The sequence below is a fragment of the Festucalex cinctus genome, chromosome 14, assembly GCF_051991245.1.
Source record: "Festucalex cinctus isolate MCC-2025b chromosome 14, RoL_Fcin_1.0, whole genome shotgun sequence".
Lineage (NCBI taxonomy): Eukaryota > Metazoa > Chordata > Actinopteri > Syngnathiformes > Syngnathidae > Festucalex > Festucalex cinctus.
The window spans coordinates 7,593,693-7,613,867 of record NC_135424.1 but is presented as its reverse complement, the minus strand read 5'-3'; the positions used below and the strand labels follow the sequence as shown (position 1 = coordinate 7,613,867).

General features: G+C 41.8%; 1 protein-coding gene across 3 annotated transcripts in view; it reads left to right on the top strand.

Moving 5' to 3' along the window:
• Nucleotides 1-20,175, top strand: part of kcnq5a (potassium voltage-gated channel, KQT-like subfamily, member 5a) — a 55,296-nt gene that overhangs the window by 24,530 nt on the left and 10,591 nt on the right. For all 3 annotated transcript variants that reach the window (XM_077495353.1, XM_077495351.1, XM_077495352.1), the window contains 8 exons: nt 9,511-9,601; nt 10,584-10,710; nt 11,925-12,100; nt 12,614-12,739; nt 13,060-13,170; nt 13,257-13,352; nt 15,664-15,758; nt 17,381-17,407. In XM_077495353.1, the coding sequence (XP_077351479.1) occupies nt 9,511-9,601; nt 10,584-10,710; nt 11,925-12,100; nt 12,614-12,739; nt 13,060-13,170; nt 13,257-13,352; nt 15,664-15,758; nt 17,381-17,407 (849 nt within the window). The remainder of the gene's footprint in view (nt 1-9,510; nt 9,602-10,583; nt 10,711-11,924; nt 12,101-12,613; nt 12,740-13,059; nt 13,171-13,256; nt 13,353-15,663; nt 15,759-17,380; nt 17,408-20,175) is intronic.

Here is a 20,175-nt window from a genome sequence, read left to right as displayed (position 1 = left end):
GGCCACTGCTAACAAGCCCGCACACTGGATAGAGAACAAGCTGATTTTCCATCTTGCCCTGTTGTTGGTACTATTAAAAATTAATCTTTGGCACTATTACAAACGAGAATTAATCTAATGCTAACACTTGCTATGCTAACATATAGCAACATAGCAACCTGGGTAAAGAAATTGATGTAGCAGCTCAGCTGGATATTTTTGAGGCTTAAGCAGAATGCAGTCGTGTTAGCATGTAAAACTTCAACCGCTGTACTGTACAGGATACGTCAACACGGCTGTTAAAAGCCTTGTATGTGGTTAGTTTGTGTTAGCGTGTTTACGAGTGTCTTGCCGTTGGCCAACACATTTTGTGGCAAACTGTGTGGCACTACTTTGTTTTTGTTTTTTACTGGGTGCATTTTGCCAGCATTGACTGCTCAATGGTGTTTAAGAAGAAAGTAACCCAAAAACTCAAACAAAACACAAGGGCAAACAGTCGTCACTTGGATGACGTCGGTAAAATTACATCTCAAAATGGTGTTTTGCTTTTATGCAAGTTATACAACATAATGCAGTATGAACAAATTAATAATAATAATAATAATAATAATAAATGCATTATATTAGACTGTTTTATTACTTTGTTAAAATAATCCATTTAACATAAAATACAAAATAATGGTAAATAGTATTTTTTTAAACTCATGCTATTATATAATTATATTAATTATGATGAAGCATAAGTATTGACTATTTTCTTTTTAATATTATAGAAAATTCCTATCATATTCATTCTAAATAATAAAATACAAAACTAACATGTTTAGCATAAAATAATGTAAACATTCTTAGTAAATAATTGGTTGACTAATTCTAATTAATTATTCATTTTTAATGCTTATTACGTTGTTATTAATAACATTAAAATATGAATATTTTGTTATTTAAAATTATTTGTATTTTTTATTTTTTATTTGTAAAATTATAAATAAATAATTATTTGAAAATTAGTTTTAAATATTTTTACCATTAAAATTTACTATTATTACAACAGTCGCCACTTTTTGCTGCCAGTTTTACAACAACAAAATATTATTCAAATAAATTTCATTATTAAAAAATAAACTACAATAGTAGAAATTCAAAATCTTACTAAAAATAAACTTGTAAATATTTTAGTTTATTAAATAATTGGTTAATATATATGACACGAAGCGAGGAGGTAGGACTCAGACGCAGAGTGTAAGTTGGCCAACAAGGCTGCAGCTTTAATCCAATGAAACTCAAATCGCCTCGCAAGGAGGGAAAAAAGGCTGAACAAAAAGAGCTCCAAACGGGAGATACAAAAAAGGGCACTCAAAAACAGGGACAACAAAAGGTGCTCCACAAGGGAGGAAAAACAGGGCAAACTAAAGGCGCAAGACAAGGCAAGGCTAGACATCAAACAAGGACGGTGGTACGAGGACTGAGAGGACGCTTCCATGCACTGAGATATGTGACACTTCGGCAACGAGGAGAGAATTCAGGTGGCTTTTATGTCCGGGTTGATTAGGAACAGGTGGTAGTGATCATAGGCGTGGACCGGTAATCAGTGAGGCTGCAGGAAGGGTAAGTGACCTGGGGTGAGAGTGGAGTCAGGACTATCAAAATAAAACAGGAACATGATTGTAAAAACAAAAGCATGAACCGCCACTCTGGTGGCGGCGTGACAGTACCCCCCCCTCAATGGCCGGCCCTTGACGGCCTTTCAGCAAGGAGTCCAAAAACAAGGGCGGGCGGAAGGGGGCACGGAGGAGGGAACACGACCCACCCATCCGTCCCAGACAAAAAGGCAGTTCAGGAGGGCGTCCATGACGCCAGACGAGAGTCCCGTCGGGACCGTTCCGAAGGCCCTTTCCTAGCGCCGGATCAGGTTTGGAAAGTACCAAGGGGATCCCGTGGATAGTTTCGACTTGGTAGACCTGGCAGACTTGGCGAGGCGTGGTAGACGTGGCAGACTTGGCGTGGCAGATTTGACGAGGCGCGGCAGGCTTGGCAAACGTGGCAGAATTGGCGTGACAGGCTTGGCAGACCTGGCGAAACGTGGCAGAATTGGCGTGACAGGCTTGGCAAAACGTGGTGGGCTTGGCAGGTGTGGCAGGCTTGGCGTGGACGGCCCTGGCGTGGACGGCCCTGGCGTGGACGGCCCTGGCGTGGACGGCCCTGGCGTGGACGGCCCTGGCGTGGACGGCCCTGGCGTGGACGGCTTTGGCGTGGACGGCTTTGGCGTGGACGGCTTTGGCTTGGACGGCTTTGGCTTGGACGGCTTTGGCTTGGACGGCTTTGGCTTGGACGGCTTTGGCTTGGACGGCTTTGGCTTGGTCGGCTTTGGCTTGGTCGGCTTTGGCTTGGTCGGCTTTGGCTTGGTCGGCTTTGGCTTGGTCGGCTTTGGCTTGGTCGGCTTTGGCTTGGTCGGCTTTGGCTTGGTCGGCTTTGGCTTGGTCGGCTTTGGCTTGGTCGGCTTTGGCTTGGTCGGCGTGATGCAGGGACTTGGCGGGACCTGATGCAGAGACTTGGCGTGACATGATGCAGAGACTTGGTGTGGCTCAGGGTCTTGGAGATGCGCCCGGCGAGATTCGGGGGCTTGAGACGGTGACTGGCGAGGTTCAGGAGCGAGAGGCTCAAGCGTCACCTGGTTGACCGTGGCTGAGGATGCACTGGTTGATGACTGTTCCAAAACGTGATCCATACAGTCCATTCCCCATTCCAGTACGTTTCCGGAGTTCCAGTCGATTCGGGGGTTGTGTTGACGTAGCCAAGGGTGTCCCAGAACCAAAGTGGGTGTCGAAGCTTGGATTACATGGAAACGGAGGTTTTCGATGTGTTGTCCAATTCGTACTTCTAGGGGTTCGGTGATATGGGTGATGCAAAAGAGTTCCTTGCCATTAAGCGCTCTGGCCTGGACGGTTAGGGGAAGGGGTTCGGTGGTGGCCCGTAGCCGTTTCACGAGGCCCCAGTCCATGAGGCTCTCGTCGGAACCGGAGTCGATGAGGGCTGGCAGGTCTATGGTCATAGCATGGTGGCTTATCCGGACATGCGTGATTCTTTGAGTCTTAGCAGGACGGGGTGACGGGAAACTCACCGGTGGACCTCTCTTCACGGTGCAAGATCCCACCAGATGACCAAGTTCACCACAGTAGTAGCAGCGGCCTTCTTGGCGGCGCCGCTGTCGCTCCTCGATGGTTAGCTGGGTCCGACCAAGCTGCATGGGTTCCTCGTCATTTCCACTGACCTCCCTTGCGGTGGATGACTGGGGAAATGCATATCTTGAAGTCTCACTTGCCAGTGGATGCTGGAGGGGTCCCGAACCAGGTATCTTTTGGAGTCCGCTGCTCTGCTTGAGCTCCCGCCTCCGATGATCAGTGCGGATGGCAAGCGAAATCAATGAGTCCAGGTCGCTGGGTAAGTCACTTGGAAGCAAGAGTTCCTGCATGGAGGTTGTGAGCCCCTTCAAAAAGTGGTCAAAGAGAGCTGTGTCGTTCCAGCCACTCTTGGCTGCTAGTGTACGGAATCGGATGGCGTAATCATTAACCGATTCTCTCCCTTGTCTGAGATGGCTGAGTTCTCGCGTCTTCTCTCGATCCATGTTGGTTGGATCGAAAACGAGGCGGAGAGCCCTGCTAAACCCGGCTGCGGTTGAGCAAGTCGGGGAGTGCCGTGCCCATTCCGTGGTGGCCCAGTCTCTGGCTCGTCCCGTCAGGTGGGAAATCAAGAAGGCCACGCGGGAACGGTCTGTGGGAAATGCCTGTGGTGAGAGTTCGAAGTGAATGTCACATTCGGTCAGGAATGCCTGACAATGTCCTGGTTCTCCCGAGTATCGCTCCGGGGAGGCCAGTCTCATTCCAGCCCCGGTCAAGGCTGGAGTCGGGATCGGGTATTCAGCTGCTTCCGGTTTCGTGACGGTTGGCGAGGAGTGTTGCAGGTGGTTCACCAGCTCCTGCACCCGTCCAGCAAGTTCATCTATCTGGATGACCATGGCTTGCTGGCCCTCCTCCAGGTGCGACAGGCGGACAGCCTGTTGCCGAAGTGCAGCCACCAACTTCTCCGCTGGGTCCATGCTGGCCGAAGTGTACTGACACGAAGCGAGGAGGTAGGACTCAGACGCAGAGTGTAAGTTGGCCAACAAGGCTGCAGCTTTAATCCAATGAAACTCAAATCGCCTCGCAAGGAGGGAAAAAAGGCTGAACAAAAAGAGCTCCAAACGGGAGATACAAAAAAGGGCACTCAAAAACAGGGACAACAAAAGGTGCTCCACAAGGGAGGAAAAACAGGGCAAACTAAAGGCGCAAGACAAGGCAAGGCAAGGCTAGACATCAAACAAGGACGGTGGTACGAGGACTGAGAGGACGCTTCCATGCACTGAGATATGTGACACTTCGGCAACGAGGAGAGAATTCAGGTGGCTTTTATGTCCGGGTTGATTAGGAACAGGTGGTAGTGATCATGGGCGTGGACCGGTAATCAGTGAGGCTGCAGGAAGGGTAAGTGACCTGGGGTGAGAGTGGAGTCAGGACTATCAAAATAAAACAGGAACATGACTGTAAAAACAAAAGCATGAACCGCCACTCTGGTGGCGGCGTGACAATATACATGTGAAAAATGAGAATGAATTAATCTCACAAAAATAAATATCACCATATCAAGTAATTGGGGGGGTGTGGAGAGAGTAAAGATCTGCAGTAATTTCTGTATTTGTAGTGCATCACCCGGCTAAGCGATAAGTCAGTGGAGGTTCAAGGTTCAAACCATGATCAGGCCATTGAATTTTGAGACAAGAACAACTTCAAAATCAACCAGCCGAATGCCCCCTCTTTGACCCCTTTGCTAACGGGAGCCATGACCTGTTAATGTGTGCGTCTGCGGGGATAACCACCCGCACCACCACTGATACCCCCATCTCCTCCTCGGGGGTCTCTTAAACATGGCCAGCCTTGGTGGGGGTGGGGGGGACGCACCATAGATGTCCATGCATCCTGCTGGTGATGGCTCTACCATAAACGGTGGTGAAGTGGGAATAAGTTCCAGATGCTGTTATGGGGACCAACACACACACGAACATTAAAACCTTAACGGAAAAAAGAGCCTCACTATGATTGTAGGCCCCCGGGAAGAGGAGCTCTTAGCAAAGAGATGGAAGTTTAAAGGTGATTGTGTGGTCATCACTCATCTCCAGACAGCATTATGTATGTGTATGTGTTTGTGTGTGTAACGGGAATGTAGGGCAGTTAAAAAGGGAAGGTGTATCCTTGACCAGCACCACTCCTAACAGCAGAGGCCGATACTGGGAAGCAGCTGCCAAGATGTCACATGAGATGGTCCAGCAGCGGCTTATTGTTATTATTATTAATCATCGTAAAAATGATAATGACATCTTCCTGAAAAGCATGGGGCTAAACTTGAGGAGCATCCCGCCGCTACTGTTTTCTCTAGATATCCAGGTTAAAAGAAAGTTAGAAGGCATTATTTACTCCCCGCTCATGCATGTAATTGATAGTGTCCCCCTAAAAGTTATCTGTCATACTATATGCTCACTATGTATAGACTTCATTTTGATTGCTCCTGTTTGTCTACTGGGGCTAGTTAGAGGATACACGAGAACTGGGGTGGTGAAAACGTTTGTGCTCAAGGGGCCACATTTGTTTTTTTGTTTTTTTAAAGGGACGGGATTAGCCAGGTCAACTATCTATCTATCTATCTATCTATCTATCTATCTATCTATCTATCTATCTATCTATCTATCTATCTATCCAGTGATGTGCTAGCTAGCTATCTAGCTAGCTAGCTAGCTAGAATTCTGCCACCTTCCACTAGAGGGAGCCGCTAGTGGTCTTGTGTACCACACTTTTAAAATCACTGTACAGTATTAGACTGCTTTGAATATTTATTTGTCTTTCCCAAGACAGTTTGGGAACTTTGTAGAAAGTCATCACAGAAGCGCGGAAGCTGTTGTAGTCAACTTCCTGCATAGTCGGGATACACACTTCCTCTTTTGTCCCCTGTGTGCATGCGTGTGGTGCGTGTATCCCGTTGAACTGGATGCAATCACGGAAAATGTTCTTGAATGACTCTGAACTTGTGGCGTAAAACAAGCTGGCTTACACGCTCCCTTTTGCCGTGCTTGTGTGTCTTGCCAAGGGAACTTTAAACTGTGTATAACCCAGACACCGCCGCGTTGACCGCGGTTGCTGATGCTGTCCAGACCGCCGTCCTCAGACTGTGTGTGTCTGTGCGTGCGTTTGAGTGTGTGCGTGTGAGATGAAACACAGCCGCAACAGTAGTAGTAAGCCAGACACGAGAGACACTAATATTCCATTACGTAGTGCTGTTTCTTTTTTTCTTTCTTTTTTTGTTTTTTTTTTTCCCTAAAGCGCTCACAACATCAACTCTGCAGATTAGCTCCAGAGAGAAATGCTCATGATTACAATTGGCTTTATATTTCAGGAATGAAAAGCATTCCTTGTTGGTGTTGTTCACATTAGAGGCAAGTAGAGAGTTGTTTATGTTTAATTTAGGGGAATCACCACACGCCCAAACAAAAGTGTGAATATTAATCACAACCTCATCAGTGCGGCCGATGATCGTTTTCTGATCGGAATTGGGATTTCAGACATGATTACGCCATTGCTTTTTGTTTTACTTGTTTGCTTTTTTTGTAGTTCTCCCAACTGACCTAGAACATCGTCGCTGCTATGTGAAAAACACTTACCGGTATGGCCATTTTTGTATTTTTGTATTTTTTTTTTTCACATTTTAGGATTTGGGGATGAAACTGAATGCAGACATCCCCAAAACGTAAAATTGTAAAATAAATAAATAAATAAATTAATTAATTAATAAATTAATTAATAAATTAATTAATTAATTTAAAAAAATGGACATCAGTGTTTTCAAAAAGTTCCAAGCTATTATCATTTAAAAAAAAAAAAAAAAAACATGCATCCATATCAAAGTCACCAATCCTTTACCAGCAACTCAGGAACTAGGTGGAATGCTAAGCTAGTTTGCGCCACACCATGTGTGCAACAGCTAAACACTTACCTCTACTCTAAGTAACTAATCCTCGCCTCTGTGGCGGCAAATAAGTTACACTTCTGACAATTATGGTGATCATTATCATTAACGGTGGATTAGGAGGAGCTACGGAAGATGGCGCAAGCAGACAATGCTAATCGCTAAGCTAATATATGAAATGTAGTCACAAAAGACCAGATGACGTGCTTCGGTGCGCAGTTCTCTTTACAGTTACAAGTCTGGCTACAACCGTGGTACAGCGGAGAGAAAACAACTTGGAACAACTTTGTTAAATTTATTTGGGAGTTCAGTTCATTTGCATAACAGTTTTGAGGTTTGATTCCCTGCTCCTGCTTTTCTGTGTGACGTTTTCCTGTTGCATATTAGAAAGCCAAAGAAAAAGCAATCCATGCCGTTGATGCTTGCTGGAAAAAAATGTTAAGTATGAATCATCTGTTCTCAATTATTTGGACGTGAGAGTGTCAAGATGGAGTTAATAAAAGCAGTTGATGTGCGAGCGGAGCATCTAGCTTGCACACACAATCTTTGTAACAGATGTAGTGGGGGTGTGTGTGGCGTGTGTGTGTGTTAGGTGTGTGCATGTGTTGTGACGGTTTCCATCATAAAGCCATATGTCACACGCACTCTCAAGACACGCAACCGTTTGAGCGGATGTCACATTTCTATCATGCCATCATCGGCCGACCAGGACAGGTGGCTTAACACCACTCGTCAGAACCTTCCCACAACTCCATATTTTTCCATACTTTTAGAAAGTCTCTCATCTCACTTTTATGTTCTGTATTATTAATATTTTTTTTAATGTAAATGTATATTTTTAAGACTTTGTGAGTGGCTCAATGAAGAAAATACACTACAAAAAAATTACATAAGGAGAAAAAAGTGCAGCTGGTTTAGTGGGTCCAAAGTTAGCAAAAAGATTACAAAGAAATAATAATGTGAACAAAGATAACATAAAGTAAGCAAAATGATATCAGTAAGGAAACCAAAATAGCAAAAACAAAGATAAAAAGTAAACAAAGATTGAAGAAAATATAAACAAATGGCAGCAAAAAGTGGCAGCAAAAAAATTAACAATGATGGGCTAAAAGTAAACAAAGATGAAAGAGTGAAAATGACCATGAAAGTTAACAAAGATGATGGAAATATGAACAAAGATAAAAAAAAACTAAACATAGAGGAAGAAAACTGAACAATGATAACAAAAAGTAAACAAATGTGAAAATGATAAAGAAAACATACTAAAATAAGAAAACATGGACAATAGACAAAACAGTAAATGAAGCTGGAGAAAAAAAATAACAAATATAAACTAATATAATGAGTACACGAACCAAAACAACAAAAAGTAAACAGATGAAGAAAACATTGACAACAAAAAGTAAACAACAAAGAAGAAAATGTGATTTAAGATAAAAATAAACAAACAAAATGAAACAAACAAACGTACATGGACATCTTCCTCAAAAAGTTTGTTTTCTCATCAAACATGACGGCTGTTCATATTTGGTGTGTTTTGCTGATTGTTATCAAAATCCAAGTTATGATACAGTACATGTGAGCATTGATGATGATGATGATGAATCGTGCCTCGTTGTGTTTTGTGGTTGCTTGGAAATAAAAGGCGCTAGTTTATCGCCACCATCATCACTGCTCCTCTTCAGTGCATAAACAGGATTGGTCGTGATGGAAAGGCTTAGCGACCGCTCCGTTTTGCTTTTTGTTATCTTCAACTCATGTTTTTTCATCTTTATTTGCTTTTTGTTAGCTTTCTTCATGTCCCATTTATTGGGTATATATATTTTTTGTACATTCACCTTTCTGCTACGTACTTCCATTCAGTCCAAACTGATGATCTCACCACAAAATAAAGTCACATTTTGTCTTTAAGATATAAAAAAAAAAATTAGCCTTTTGATATTTGACCACATCTCCAAGTGCTTCTTTTTTTGCTTCAAGTAAAACTTGTTACGGTTCAAAGCAAGTGGCTCATCTGGCACTGTTTTGTCTTCCTCTTCCATCCTTCCATCTTTTTTTTTTTTAATTCTTTCTTTCCATTCACTCGCTCTCGGGCCGCCTTGATTGAAAAGCTCTGCTCGCTTGGCACGCTCGCGCGGCGGCACATACGTACACATACGCTACATCGTGATGGTATTGTGTGGAAAACGGTGACCTCTTGCATACCACATTCTCTCGCACCCGCACGCACGCACCCGCGGATGATTTATTGACTGTGTAGGGAAGCTCTTTACACCTTTACAAAGTGTTTCGCCTGCAGCCAAAGACGATGTGCGGGTTGTCTCATCTAAATGAGATAAATGTGTGTAAAGTTGATATGGCCTTCAACTTTTTTTTTTTTTTTTTTAATAGTAATTTTGTTGCACATGTCGAATAACAAAATCTGTCCCTAGTGATAAAATAGAATTGTCAAGTCCCTTAATGTTGTGTTTGTCTCCCTAGGTTCATTCTGGTGTTTGGATGTTTGGTCCTGTCCGTTTTTTCCACCATTCCTGCTCACCAGGAATTCTCCTCGCACTGTCTTCTCATTCTGGTAGGGGACCCACACACAAACATATGAAACTATCTATAATTTAGATGTATGTGTCTATGTTCTTGACTGATGAACTATGTGTAATTGAAAGGGTGAACATCATTAGCAAGAGTAGCATTTTCACCTAACTGCCCTAACAACTAGTATTGATTTCCTACAAATAATGTAGCTTTGTTCATCTTGTATATACCGGAACAATTAAATGCTCTTCCACTAGATGGCAGAAGGTGCAATCAAACCCTTGTGTCCACCTGTTGCCATTCATACAACACAAATACATAACAGCTTTTTGTTCAATTAAAAAACCCAGAAGTAAATTTGTGAGTAAATATTGAGACAATATTGTCATTATTTCAGTATACAATGTAACCTTGATTTACGAGTGACTCGATTTGGGAGTTTTTCCTGATATGATTACTTGTTTGTGATTATTTTGTGACTATTTGTTATGGCCAAGTTTTTGATTCAGTCTGTTTTTGGGAACTCTCAGTTGAGGTTTACTCTGAAAATAATCATAAAGTAAAGAGATTTACACCATACGTCTATAACAAATAACAAGACCACATAGTTTTGCTTTACGAAAGTCCACAAGCTTGATGCTAACACAATGGAAAACGTCATACACGGGCTAATAAAATTAGCATCGATGAGGCTGCTATTACTTCTTCGTTTGTTTCTGTGGAGTACAATGCTGTATATAGTGTTGTTTTTTTACGATTAGAAAGCAAGTCACACAAAAAAAAATGTTTTTCGTGCAGCTGGAACAGCAAAATTTTAATTTGAAAGTCCCCTGAATATACCTTTTGTGATATTTTTGTTTGGTGGGTGAAATGAGATTTTTCAAATATCATACACCAATTGGCTCAATGAAAAGATTGAAAAACACTGCTTTATTGTATTGATGGATCAGCCAGGATAGCCCTGATTTGATGAAGTAACGCTCAGAAGTGTTGTTGGTGCGTGCGTGCGTGTTCCTTTGTAGGAGTTTGTGATGATCGTTGTGTTTGGTCTGGAGTACATCATCCGGATATGGAGCGCCGGTTGCTGCTGTCGCTACCGAGGCTGGCAAGGACGCCTCCGCTTTGCCCGGAAGCCATTTTGTATCATCGGTAAGATGCAATGTGTGTGTACCATTGTCACCTTGTGTGTACCACGAATGCTACTTTGCATGTACCTAGATGCATTTGTGTATGTGTACCTTTATGTTTACCAGTGCATGTACCTCTGTCACATTGTGTATGTACCTGTGTGTGAATCTACATGTGTCTCTGTTTTTTTCTTCTATAATCTAATGTGTGTACCCATGTGTGTATTTTGAATGTTCTTGTGCATGTGTATACCATTTGTTTATGAGCTAATGTGTTTTTCTTTGCCTCTGTCTATTCTCATGTGGATTAATTTAGCCCTGGTGGACCTGCATGTGTCTGTGTGAACTTTGAAAATGTTTTTGTGTGTGTACCTTTATCGGTGTTTGTGTGTATGTGCCTGTATATGCAGCTATGCAATTGTGTGTGTATACCTGCATGCCATGTGCCTGTCAGCTCTCGTGATGTTCTTGTGTGTGTAGTGCGTACCTATATATGCACCTATATTTCCTTGAGTGTATATACCTTCATGTGGGTGTGTACTGTGTATACTGTGTGTATACCCCTAATCCCATGCGTGTGCAATTGCATATTTGTTTGTGTACTTTCTGCTTATCACATGCTTTTTTAACTCATTCACTGCCAGTCATTATAGAAAATTTTTACATTTCCAATACTCACGTGATATTACATTCAATAATTATATATAAACCGAATCTACCAAATAACAGAATAGACTCCCTACTTGTTGTCCCGTCCCGTTCTTTTATAATTGACAGCAGAAAAATGTAGGTTTGCCAAAATACAGCCATTTCTCCCATGGACTCTGAAACTGTGTTTATTTCCTATAAAATGGGGCAATGATGTCATCTACCGGTGGTTGGGCATCAGTAAAGTTGTTTCCAAGTTTGATATTTACAGTGGAGCATGCTCAGATTCGCCCCCATTTAGCACCGCTCTAAAAAATACAATTGACAAGTATACTTGTCAAAGGCAGTGAATGAGTTTAAGTGCAGTACCTTTTTTTCTGCACTTGTGTGTGTATACCACATTTGTGTGCATCTCAGTTGAATGGAACAGAAAATCAGTCGAGCCGTACGCACACTCAGAGACCTTTCTGTAAAGCAATCAAAAAAAGACAAAGACGAACATGATTGAACACCTCCAAAGGTGACATATTGTGTGAGGCTAACTCATGTGCATTGTGAAGCCACTGACCCTTCACCCCCCCTCCCCAGACATCATCGTACTGATCGCCTCCGTCGCCGTGGTTTCCGCCGGCAGCCAGGGCAACATCTTCGCCGCCTCGGCCCTGCGCAGCCTCCGCTTCCTGCAGATCGTGCGCATGGTGCGCATGGACCGGCGAGGAGGAACCTGGAAGCTGCTGGGGTCTGTCGTCTATGCACACAGTAAGGTATGAGCCGTATCGCATCATTACAGGAAGCAGACAAGAACCAGATTTTGAACCCTCTGTAGAGATATATTTCCATATGATGGTAAAAAGTGGGTGAAGTGGAGTCTTCACAATTCATCAACCAATGCAGCATTGGTCTATTGATTTCCTCTCCTGGTTTTAAGAGGTCCATTATTTAAAAAATATGCTCTTTTATTATTTGTTTAATGTATTTAAAACTGTTCCCATTAAATTGGAAGTGTAAAATTGTCTTGATAATTTGAAGACTTTAATCAGCGCGGTAAGACTGTCATGACGAGCGTCATGCAAGGGTTATGTTTACTCAACTCAACTCAACTTTATTTATAAACCGCTTTAAGAACAGGCATTGCTGTATACAAAGTGCTGTACATAAATGTAAATGTCATGACTAGGGTCATGCAAGGGTTATGTTTACTGTCATGACTAAGGCCATACAACTGTATCAAGTTGTTAAGTGTGTATTTTGACTGTGTTGTGTGTCTTACTTGTTAGGAACTAGTGACGGCGTGGTACATCGGCTTCCTGGTGCTCATCTTCTCCTCCTTCCTGGTTTACCTGGTGGAGAAGGAGGAAAACAAGGACTTTGCCACCTACGCCGACGCACTCTGGTGGGGCACGGTGAGACACATACAAACCTTCAAAACACCTTTCAGATCTCATTTATCATAACATAGTGTGCATTTTTCTCTTTCAGCCTGAGTTAATGATAGTTTTACACAAAACTCATTATATTATTTGTACAAAAATTGGTTGGGTAGGTGGTTAGATTAATGATTGATATTGAGTTAGTTCATGAATAGGCAAGTTAATTAGTTGAGGGAAATAGGCAGCATCCATATAAAATTCCACCCCAAAAAAATCCCCAACAATCAATAATGGACACACTTTGTGTCTGTAAAATGGATGACCTTTGAACTTACCCCCTGTTGAACATTCAGATCACTCTAACCACCATTGGATACGGTGACAAGACGCCGCAGACTTGGACTGGGAGATTATTGTCTGCCGGCTTCGCTCTCCTAGGAATCTCCTTCTTTGCCTTGCCTGCTGTGAGACACATACACGCACACGCACGCACACAATAGACATTTTGTGTACATGGTTAGTTCGGCTCACTGTGTGTTGTTTGTTTCAGGGCATCCTGGGTTCAGGTTTTGCCCTGAAGGTACAGGAGCAACATCGGCAGAAGCACTTTGAAAAGAGACGGAATCCTGCAGCCAGCCTCATCCAGGTAGCGCACATGCACACGCACGGGCACGCGCCCACACGCACACACACAGACTGCGCCGCCTTCTCTTGCAGCACCTGAAGATGAGAAAAAAACCTTTTTGTGTATTCCCTACTGTGTGTTTAATGTCACGCTGTTGCATGTTTTTACCTCTGCTCATCCTATCGGTGTAGTTTTGTGCGTTAATGTGTCTGCGTGTACGCGTGCAGCTGGTAATTAATGGTGTGAGCCGTTACCATGGCGATCACGGCCCGGACAGATGTACCTCCAGCCTTCAATGATGTTTCACATCACACCATATGCTTCTTTTACTTCTTCTTCTACTTCGTCTACTTCATCATCTCCTCCTCCACTTCCAGTATTCCAGTAACCTGACAACATTTACCCTTGCAGGTGAAGGCAACCTTGGGAGCAGATTTAATTGAGTTGATTCAAATGTGATGACGCCACTCGTCTACGAATTACGCCTCCATTACACACCCACATCACACGTCTCATCTTGACACTGTGTTTTGGCTGGCAGGTAGCAGGGAAAATTACCGCCACTGTAGCTGGTCCCGCTCCAGCTGTTGCTTTGAAAGGGGAGATGTTCAGTCCAATTGAGTGGCATTCAAATGAAAGACCCGACTGCCATGTGATTGGCGGTAGTTTTCCCTCCCTGTGCGTTAGCGTTTGTGTGAGTGTTGTTGTCGTGAAGGCTTTCTGAGCACGTCGCAAGCGATGCTGTCGCATCACAGAGCAATTCAACAAAAAAAGGCAAAAAGAATGCACTTGGTTAGTCAGTCTGTCGGTCGGTTCATTCATTCGTTTCATCTAGTCACTTGACTGGTGAGTTGGTTTGTCCTGTCCAGTTAGTCAGTCAGCGGTTGGTTGGTTGGTTGGTTGGCTGGTCGGTTGGTTGGTTGGTAAGGTTCAGTTATTTGTTTGGTCCATCTGTTCATCTGTCCCTCCAGTTGCTTGGTTGGCTGGTTAGACAGGTTATTAGTTAGTTGCTTTATAGTTAATTTAGTTAGTTAATTAGTTAGTCAGTTTTTCACCTAGTTGGTTGGTTGGTTGGTTAGTGGGGGGTTTGGTTTAGGTATGTAATAAGTCTGTCTGTCCGTTGGTTGGTCAATTAGTCAGTTTGTGGGTTGGTTGGTTGGTTGGTTGGTTGGTTCGTTGAAGTGTCGGTTGGTTTGTTTGCTACTAAGGTGGTGGCTTGCTATGCCAGTCAGTCAGTTTAGCGGTTAGCTAGATAGAAAGTTGATCTGTCTTAATGTTTGTTTGTTGATTGGTTAGTTTTTTTAGTAGTTAGTTGGCTGCTTGGTATGTTATCTGAGACAGTCGGTTGGTTAGTTAGTTAGTTAGTTAGTTAGTTAAACTATGAAGAGTGTTTCACAAACCACTCAAAATGCCTCATTCTAAAAAAAAACAATCCATCCTTAATTGAACGTAACAGAACTCCAAAATGGCTGCCAGTCCACCCGCTGTCGATGCGCTCAGGAAGCTATTCTAATGTCACATGATCACATCATTCACATTGGCTGTGTATGGAATCACTCACTATACTAGTAATGTATACAGTGTATTTAGCATTAATGCGTAGTGTATTACAGGTTATCCATCTCTAAATAGTGACCTCAATGTATTTTGCAATGCATCTTGAAAAGAATTGATTTATGTCATAGTACAAATTCATCAGTTGTGGTGCAATTATACAGCAGTGACAGACTTGATTGATTTTTTTTTTAGTTTTGATCCATACTTGTACCTCAAAAGAATTGTATCTTAAACCGTCTTTCCCCATTAACATGAATGGAAAACCTACACAATTTTTGTAACTTGTTTTTTAGTAAGAATAGTAGCACTCTCCAATATAATACTTGTGAATGATTCCTGACACAGCCATTCTCTTTTGCCTCACCACGTTTGTACCCCCTCTGTGTCATGTGTTTGTGTGTATATGTGTATACATGTCCCCCCCCCACCCACCCCCCCCCACCACCACCACCACCACCAGGCAGCTTGGCGTCTGTACTCCACTGACGGTGCCCGTCCCTACCTCCACGCCACCTGGCATCACTACCAAAGCGCCCTCCCCCCCTTCAGGCATGTATCCCACACCCCCCACCCTCCACCACCACCACCACCACTACCGCCTCTTTCCAACCACACACACGCACACACTGCATCAACATTGCCCCGCTCTTGAAAAAACCCTAATAAGCTTCTTTTTTTTTTTTTCTTTGTTCCTCCTCACTACTCCTCCATGACCCCCCTCCCCTTGTTTACATTTGACCTGTCAATCATAACTCATCCCCTCCTCTGCACGTAGTGTGTCTGGCGTAGTTACGCTGCCGATGAGAACTCGGTTTCCGTTGCAACCTGGAAGCCTCATTTGAAGGCGTTGCATACCTGCAGCCCCGCCAAGTAGGTGGACCCAACCCCAAAAACCCTCAACCCCCTCCTCGCTTGTGGACTCAAACGTGGCCTCCACTTCTTCCTGTTTCTCCTCCATCATCTTTGTGGCACACATCTATCTCTTCACCCTTTGCACTCTGGCATGTGCCATTCTCGCACCCTGACACCAGACACATTAGGTACGCCCAGAAGTGGAAAAGGACTCACAGTCTGTATTTAAATAGAAGTACCAATACATTGAACCCCCTGCTAAGCCCTGCCGCAAATAGTTTGCAAATGTGTATACCTGCCACAAGATGGCAAAGCACTGAAAACAAACAGGATCACAACGCCGTGCGTCTAGAATGTACACAATCATGAACCCATGTCACAGAAACAAGTATATTTTAATAATTTTTCAACGCAAACGAACAAGCTTCATTTGAGGCTCATCAATAGTATTACTTGTAGCCCGCAAGGAAACACATGAGTCACCCTTGGGCTTGTTCTAAAAATAGCTCATGAGTGATTGGACCTGATTATTTCCTAGGTGTTGAGGCCCAAACTAATCTTGTTTTTATTTTCATTCTAATCATTTATGTACTTGTTGGAACTTTATGTGAAAATAGGTGTTCATATTTGATTGACAGTAAAATTTTGTTTGTAATGAAGTCTATGTAATTTGATGATCTCGTTTTTTGTTGCCCCTCATTTTCTGGTTCAGACACCTGCCTCCAATGATTTCATAATTCATTTAGGAAAGTAAAAAAAAAAAAAAAAAAAAAAAAAAAAAAAAAATATATATATATATATATATAGACTGAAAAAAAAATATATGTGTGTGTGTATATATATATATATATATATATATATATATATATATATAAAATAATAATATAGCAATAAAAAAGTTAATAGTTAATATTTTGTCTGTAATTAATTTGATAGTTTCATTGTTTTTCACATACAATTAGTACCTTTAAAAACACATTTTGCAACTTGCTGTGAACTGAAAATGACATCAACAAGGGCTCAGGTGACCAATCACAGCTCACCTGTTTTCTAGGTTTGGTCATGTGACATTCACAAGCTGAGCTGTGATTGGTTACCTGAGCCCTTGTGATGTCATTTTCAGTCGACAGCAAGTTGCAAAATGTGTTTTTAAAGGTACTAATTGTCCATGAAAAATAATGAAAATATCAAATTTATTATAGGCAAAATATTCCTATTTGACTGACTGCCAAAAATGGCTAAAAAAAAAAGTAAAGTAACCCTTTAAGTTAAAAAAAAAAAATTACTTAGGACTTTCTTTGCTTCAGGGTTCACTGTGCTTCACAAATATGATGATTTAGCCTCCACACTTTAATACATTAAATGAAATGTGTGCTTTTGACAAAGCCAAGCACAGAACACTTCATGCCAGATGTTCTTTACATTGTTTGGTTGTCATATTATCCAGCAAATATTCCACATTCAGCTCCTTGTACCTCACATTATCTTCTTCTTGTGCATGGCTACAGCTTGCATGCGTTAACTTTCTTGGCTTCCCGAGCGCGCCTTGAACGTTCTCCTGTATTAATCCTCTGGAATACTGACCTCTCTCCTCCTTTGTCTCCTCTTTCTCATCTTGATCGTTGCACTAACCTTTGAAGGAAAGAGCAGGGCGAGACCGCATACAGGTTTGTACCACACACATACACTACATACTTCTCTAGTCAACAGTTCTATCTGGCATGTTCGCTTGTTTAGACTCCAACGGTTGATTGATTAGTGTATTGATGTCGAGCAGGCGGAACATGAGTGTGAATGATAAGGGCGGACATGAACGTGGGGGAAAAAAAGTCAGCAAGAACAGTCAGCAGTATGTGTGGTAATTGAGTCGAATGCAAATGTAAATATAATCAAAAGGCAGCAAGAGTAGTCATCAGCGTACGCTATACAGTCTATTTCATTTAGGTTGGCATTGAATTCTATACTGTAACTCATGAGATTTAAAAAAAAAAAAAAAAAAAAAAAAAAAAAAAAAAGTTCAAATGGGGTGAAAGTTGCTTTCCAACAGAAAGTTTAATAAGCTTGATTGACTTTTTACGCTCCGGCAACATTTGGCAGCCTCCTGCCGAGCCAGCAGCTTCCGAAGGCATTTAATTTTTTTATTTTCTTTTTTTACGCTCAGTTAAGCGACACAAGCAAAAGTGCTTGTCATCCTCAAACCAAACGTTTAATTAGGGCTGCCCACATCCGCATCCAGCATTGCGAGCGCTCATAAATCCCTGGCTTTAATTTGGCCTTCCCTTCTGAGCGCAAAGCCCAATTTGCACTTGTGGCACAGCGGGATTTTTTTAATTTATTTATTTATTTTCCTACATTGTTGTTTCAGATGATCTTAAACACTGTCATTGGGGTTTTTATTTGAGCATTTTTAAAGACAAATGAATCATCTTTTTGGCACAAAACCTTTTATTATTATTTTTTTTTTTTTTCGGGCTAACCAGCTTTTTACGACAACAGTGTTTTGTTTGCCTGCATCATCATCTGTCGGTTGATTTTTGCCATCTTCTTTGATTGGTTTTGTGTGATAGCCTTTTAATTTTAATATGACCGGTTTTAACTTCAAAAGCTTTCAGCACTGAACATCCTTATGAAATGTACGTTACACCAAAAAAAAAAAAAAAAAAAAAAACTAATAAAAATGTAGAAATCTTGAATTATTAGCATTCTTGGAAATTGCTGTGTTTTCAGAAATCTACTGTTGGGCCTCAACAGAAAAAAAAAAAAAAAAAGATAACTTTTTGCAAGCTATTGCAATGTTTAGGGGTCCCCATCATGAATCGCTTAATATTTTATTGAGTATTGAGTTTTAATTTAAAAAAAAAACAAAAAAAAAAACACTTGACGCCAGTTTAACCAATCAATATGAAATGGATTCATAATAGATTCTTGATAGATGATAGACAAGATGCACGAAAAAAAAATCTCAAGGACCCATCCTGGAATTAAACAGGAAGTCGTCCATTTTGAGTCTTAACGGCCGTTTTGGTCAAATTTTCTAGAGCGAATAATTTGACTAAATCCTAATAAGACATTTGTCCAAATGAGCACCAATCAGAAGCAGGTATAACCAGTCAACCATTTGATTGGCTGAGTGTCACGTGGTAGGAGGTACATTGCACCCAATTTGACTTTGTCATAAATGATGGAGTAGCCATGTGGGTATCATTAGCCTAATAGCATGGTTGAGTAATATTTGAACATTATTGGAAAACAAGAAAAACAAAACATTTCTAACAAGCACAATGGCATTTATTTATTATTATTTATTGACTTGGCAACAATAAGTTAGAAATTACTGAGGCAATTATGCTAGTAGACTATGCAAATCATATTACTGTCTTCCCTGTTTTTTGTTTGTTTGTCTGTTTTGTTTGTTTGCTTTTTGCTAGGTTTCTGCTACTACCTGTATCTGTTATTGTTCCATTGCTGTTGGCATTGGAGCCGGTATTGACCTAGCTTTTTTCCTGGACAACCTCTCACTCTTTTGGAAGCACTCTACTAGAAAGACAGGTGTTTATTACAGTAAAACATTAAATACTACATTCGGAGTGAGTGTAATGAGGTGGCGCGCCCGTGGAGGCCGCTGTATGAATTACCTAGTAGCTCGCCAACCGGGGGCCACGTTTATTAAAACAGAGTCCCGTGTCGTCACTGTCGTGCGTTGAAAAAGAAATGATTTCCCTCACGGCCACGAAAGCCAACATAGAGAATCTCAGCGACAACATAAGACGGCGACACTTTGTTCCTTTACTGTGTTTGCAACAATATTGTTTATGTGTGTGTACAAATGTGTGTTTGGACGAGGTTTTTCTATTCCCATCTACACCTCTTTTAATATCCTCTTCCTCTTCCTATGCGCTCTAGTGCGAGTCACGGGAAGTTCTTCCGAAGGTATACTAGGAAATACAGGAGGTACTTCCCAGCATCCTGGCTGCACCGTCCCTAAACTAATCTAAGCGAAGCTCATCATAGTGACTGACTAATAGCATGGACTATAGACATATTTGTTAAGCACTATATACTTTACATTTATTGAACATGAGGTTCACGGTCAAGGTTGTCCATCCTCACTTGCTTTATTAAAGCAAAGTAGCATAATGGTTGTGACAAAAGAGAAGTAGTGGTTATATAATGTTCAACCCCTGTTACATTCGACATCAAGCTAAAGATGTTTTACCTTTATAGGATGAGAACATATTTGCATTTTTCTTCTTTTTCCTTGGCCCTGCTCCATCGCATGCTGGTCCTTTTTGATTCTATTGCATTTAGCACTCGTCTGCATCTCAGCTAAGGACTCTAATGTGCATCATGTGCATTTTCCAAGTCTTTTGAAACTGTTTTCTGTAGTCCTTCTCTGTTTTGTGTAACACTTCAACTGGAAGGTGGAAAGTAAGGC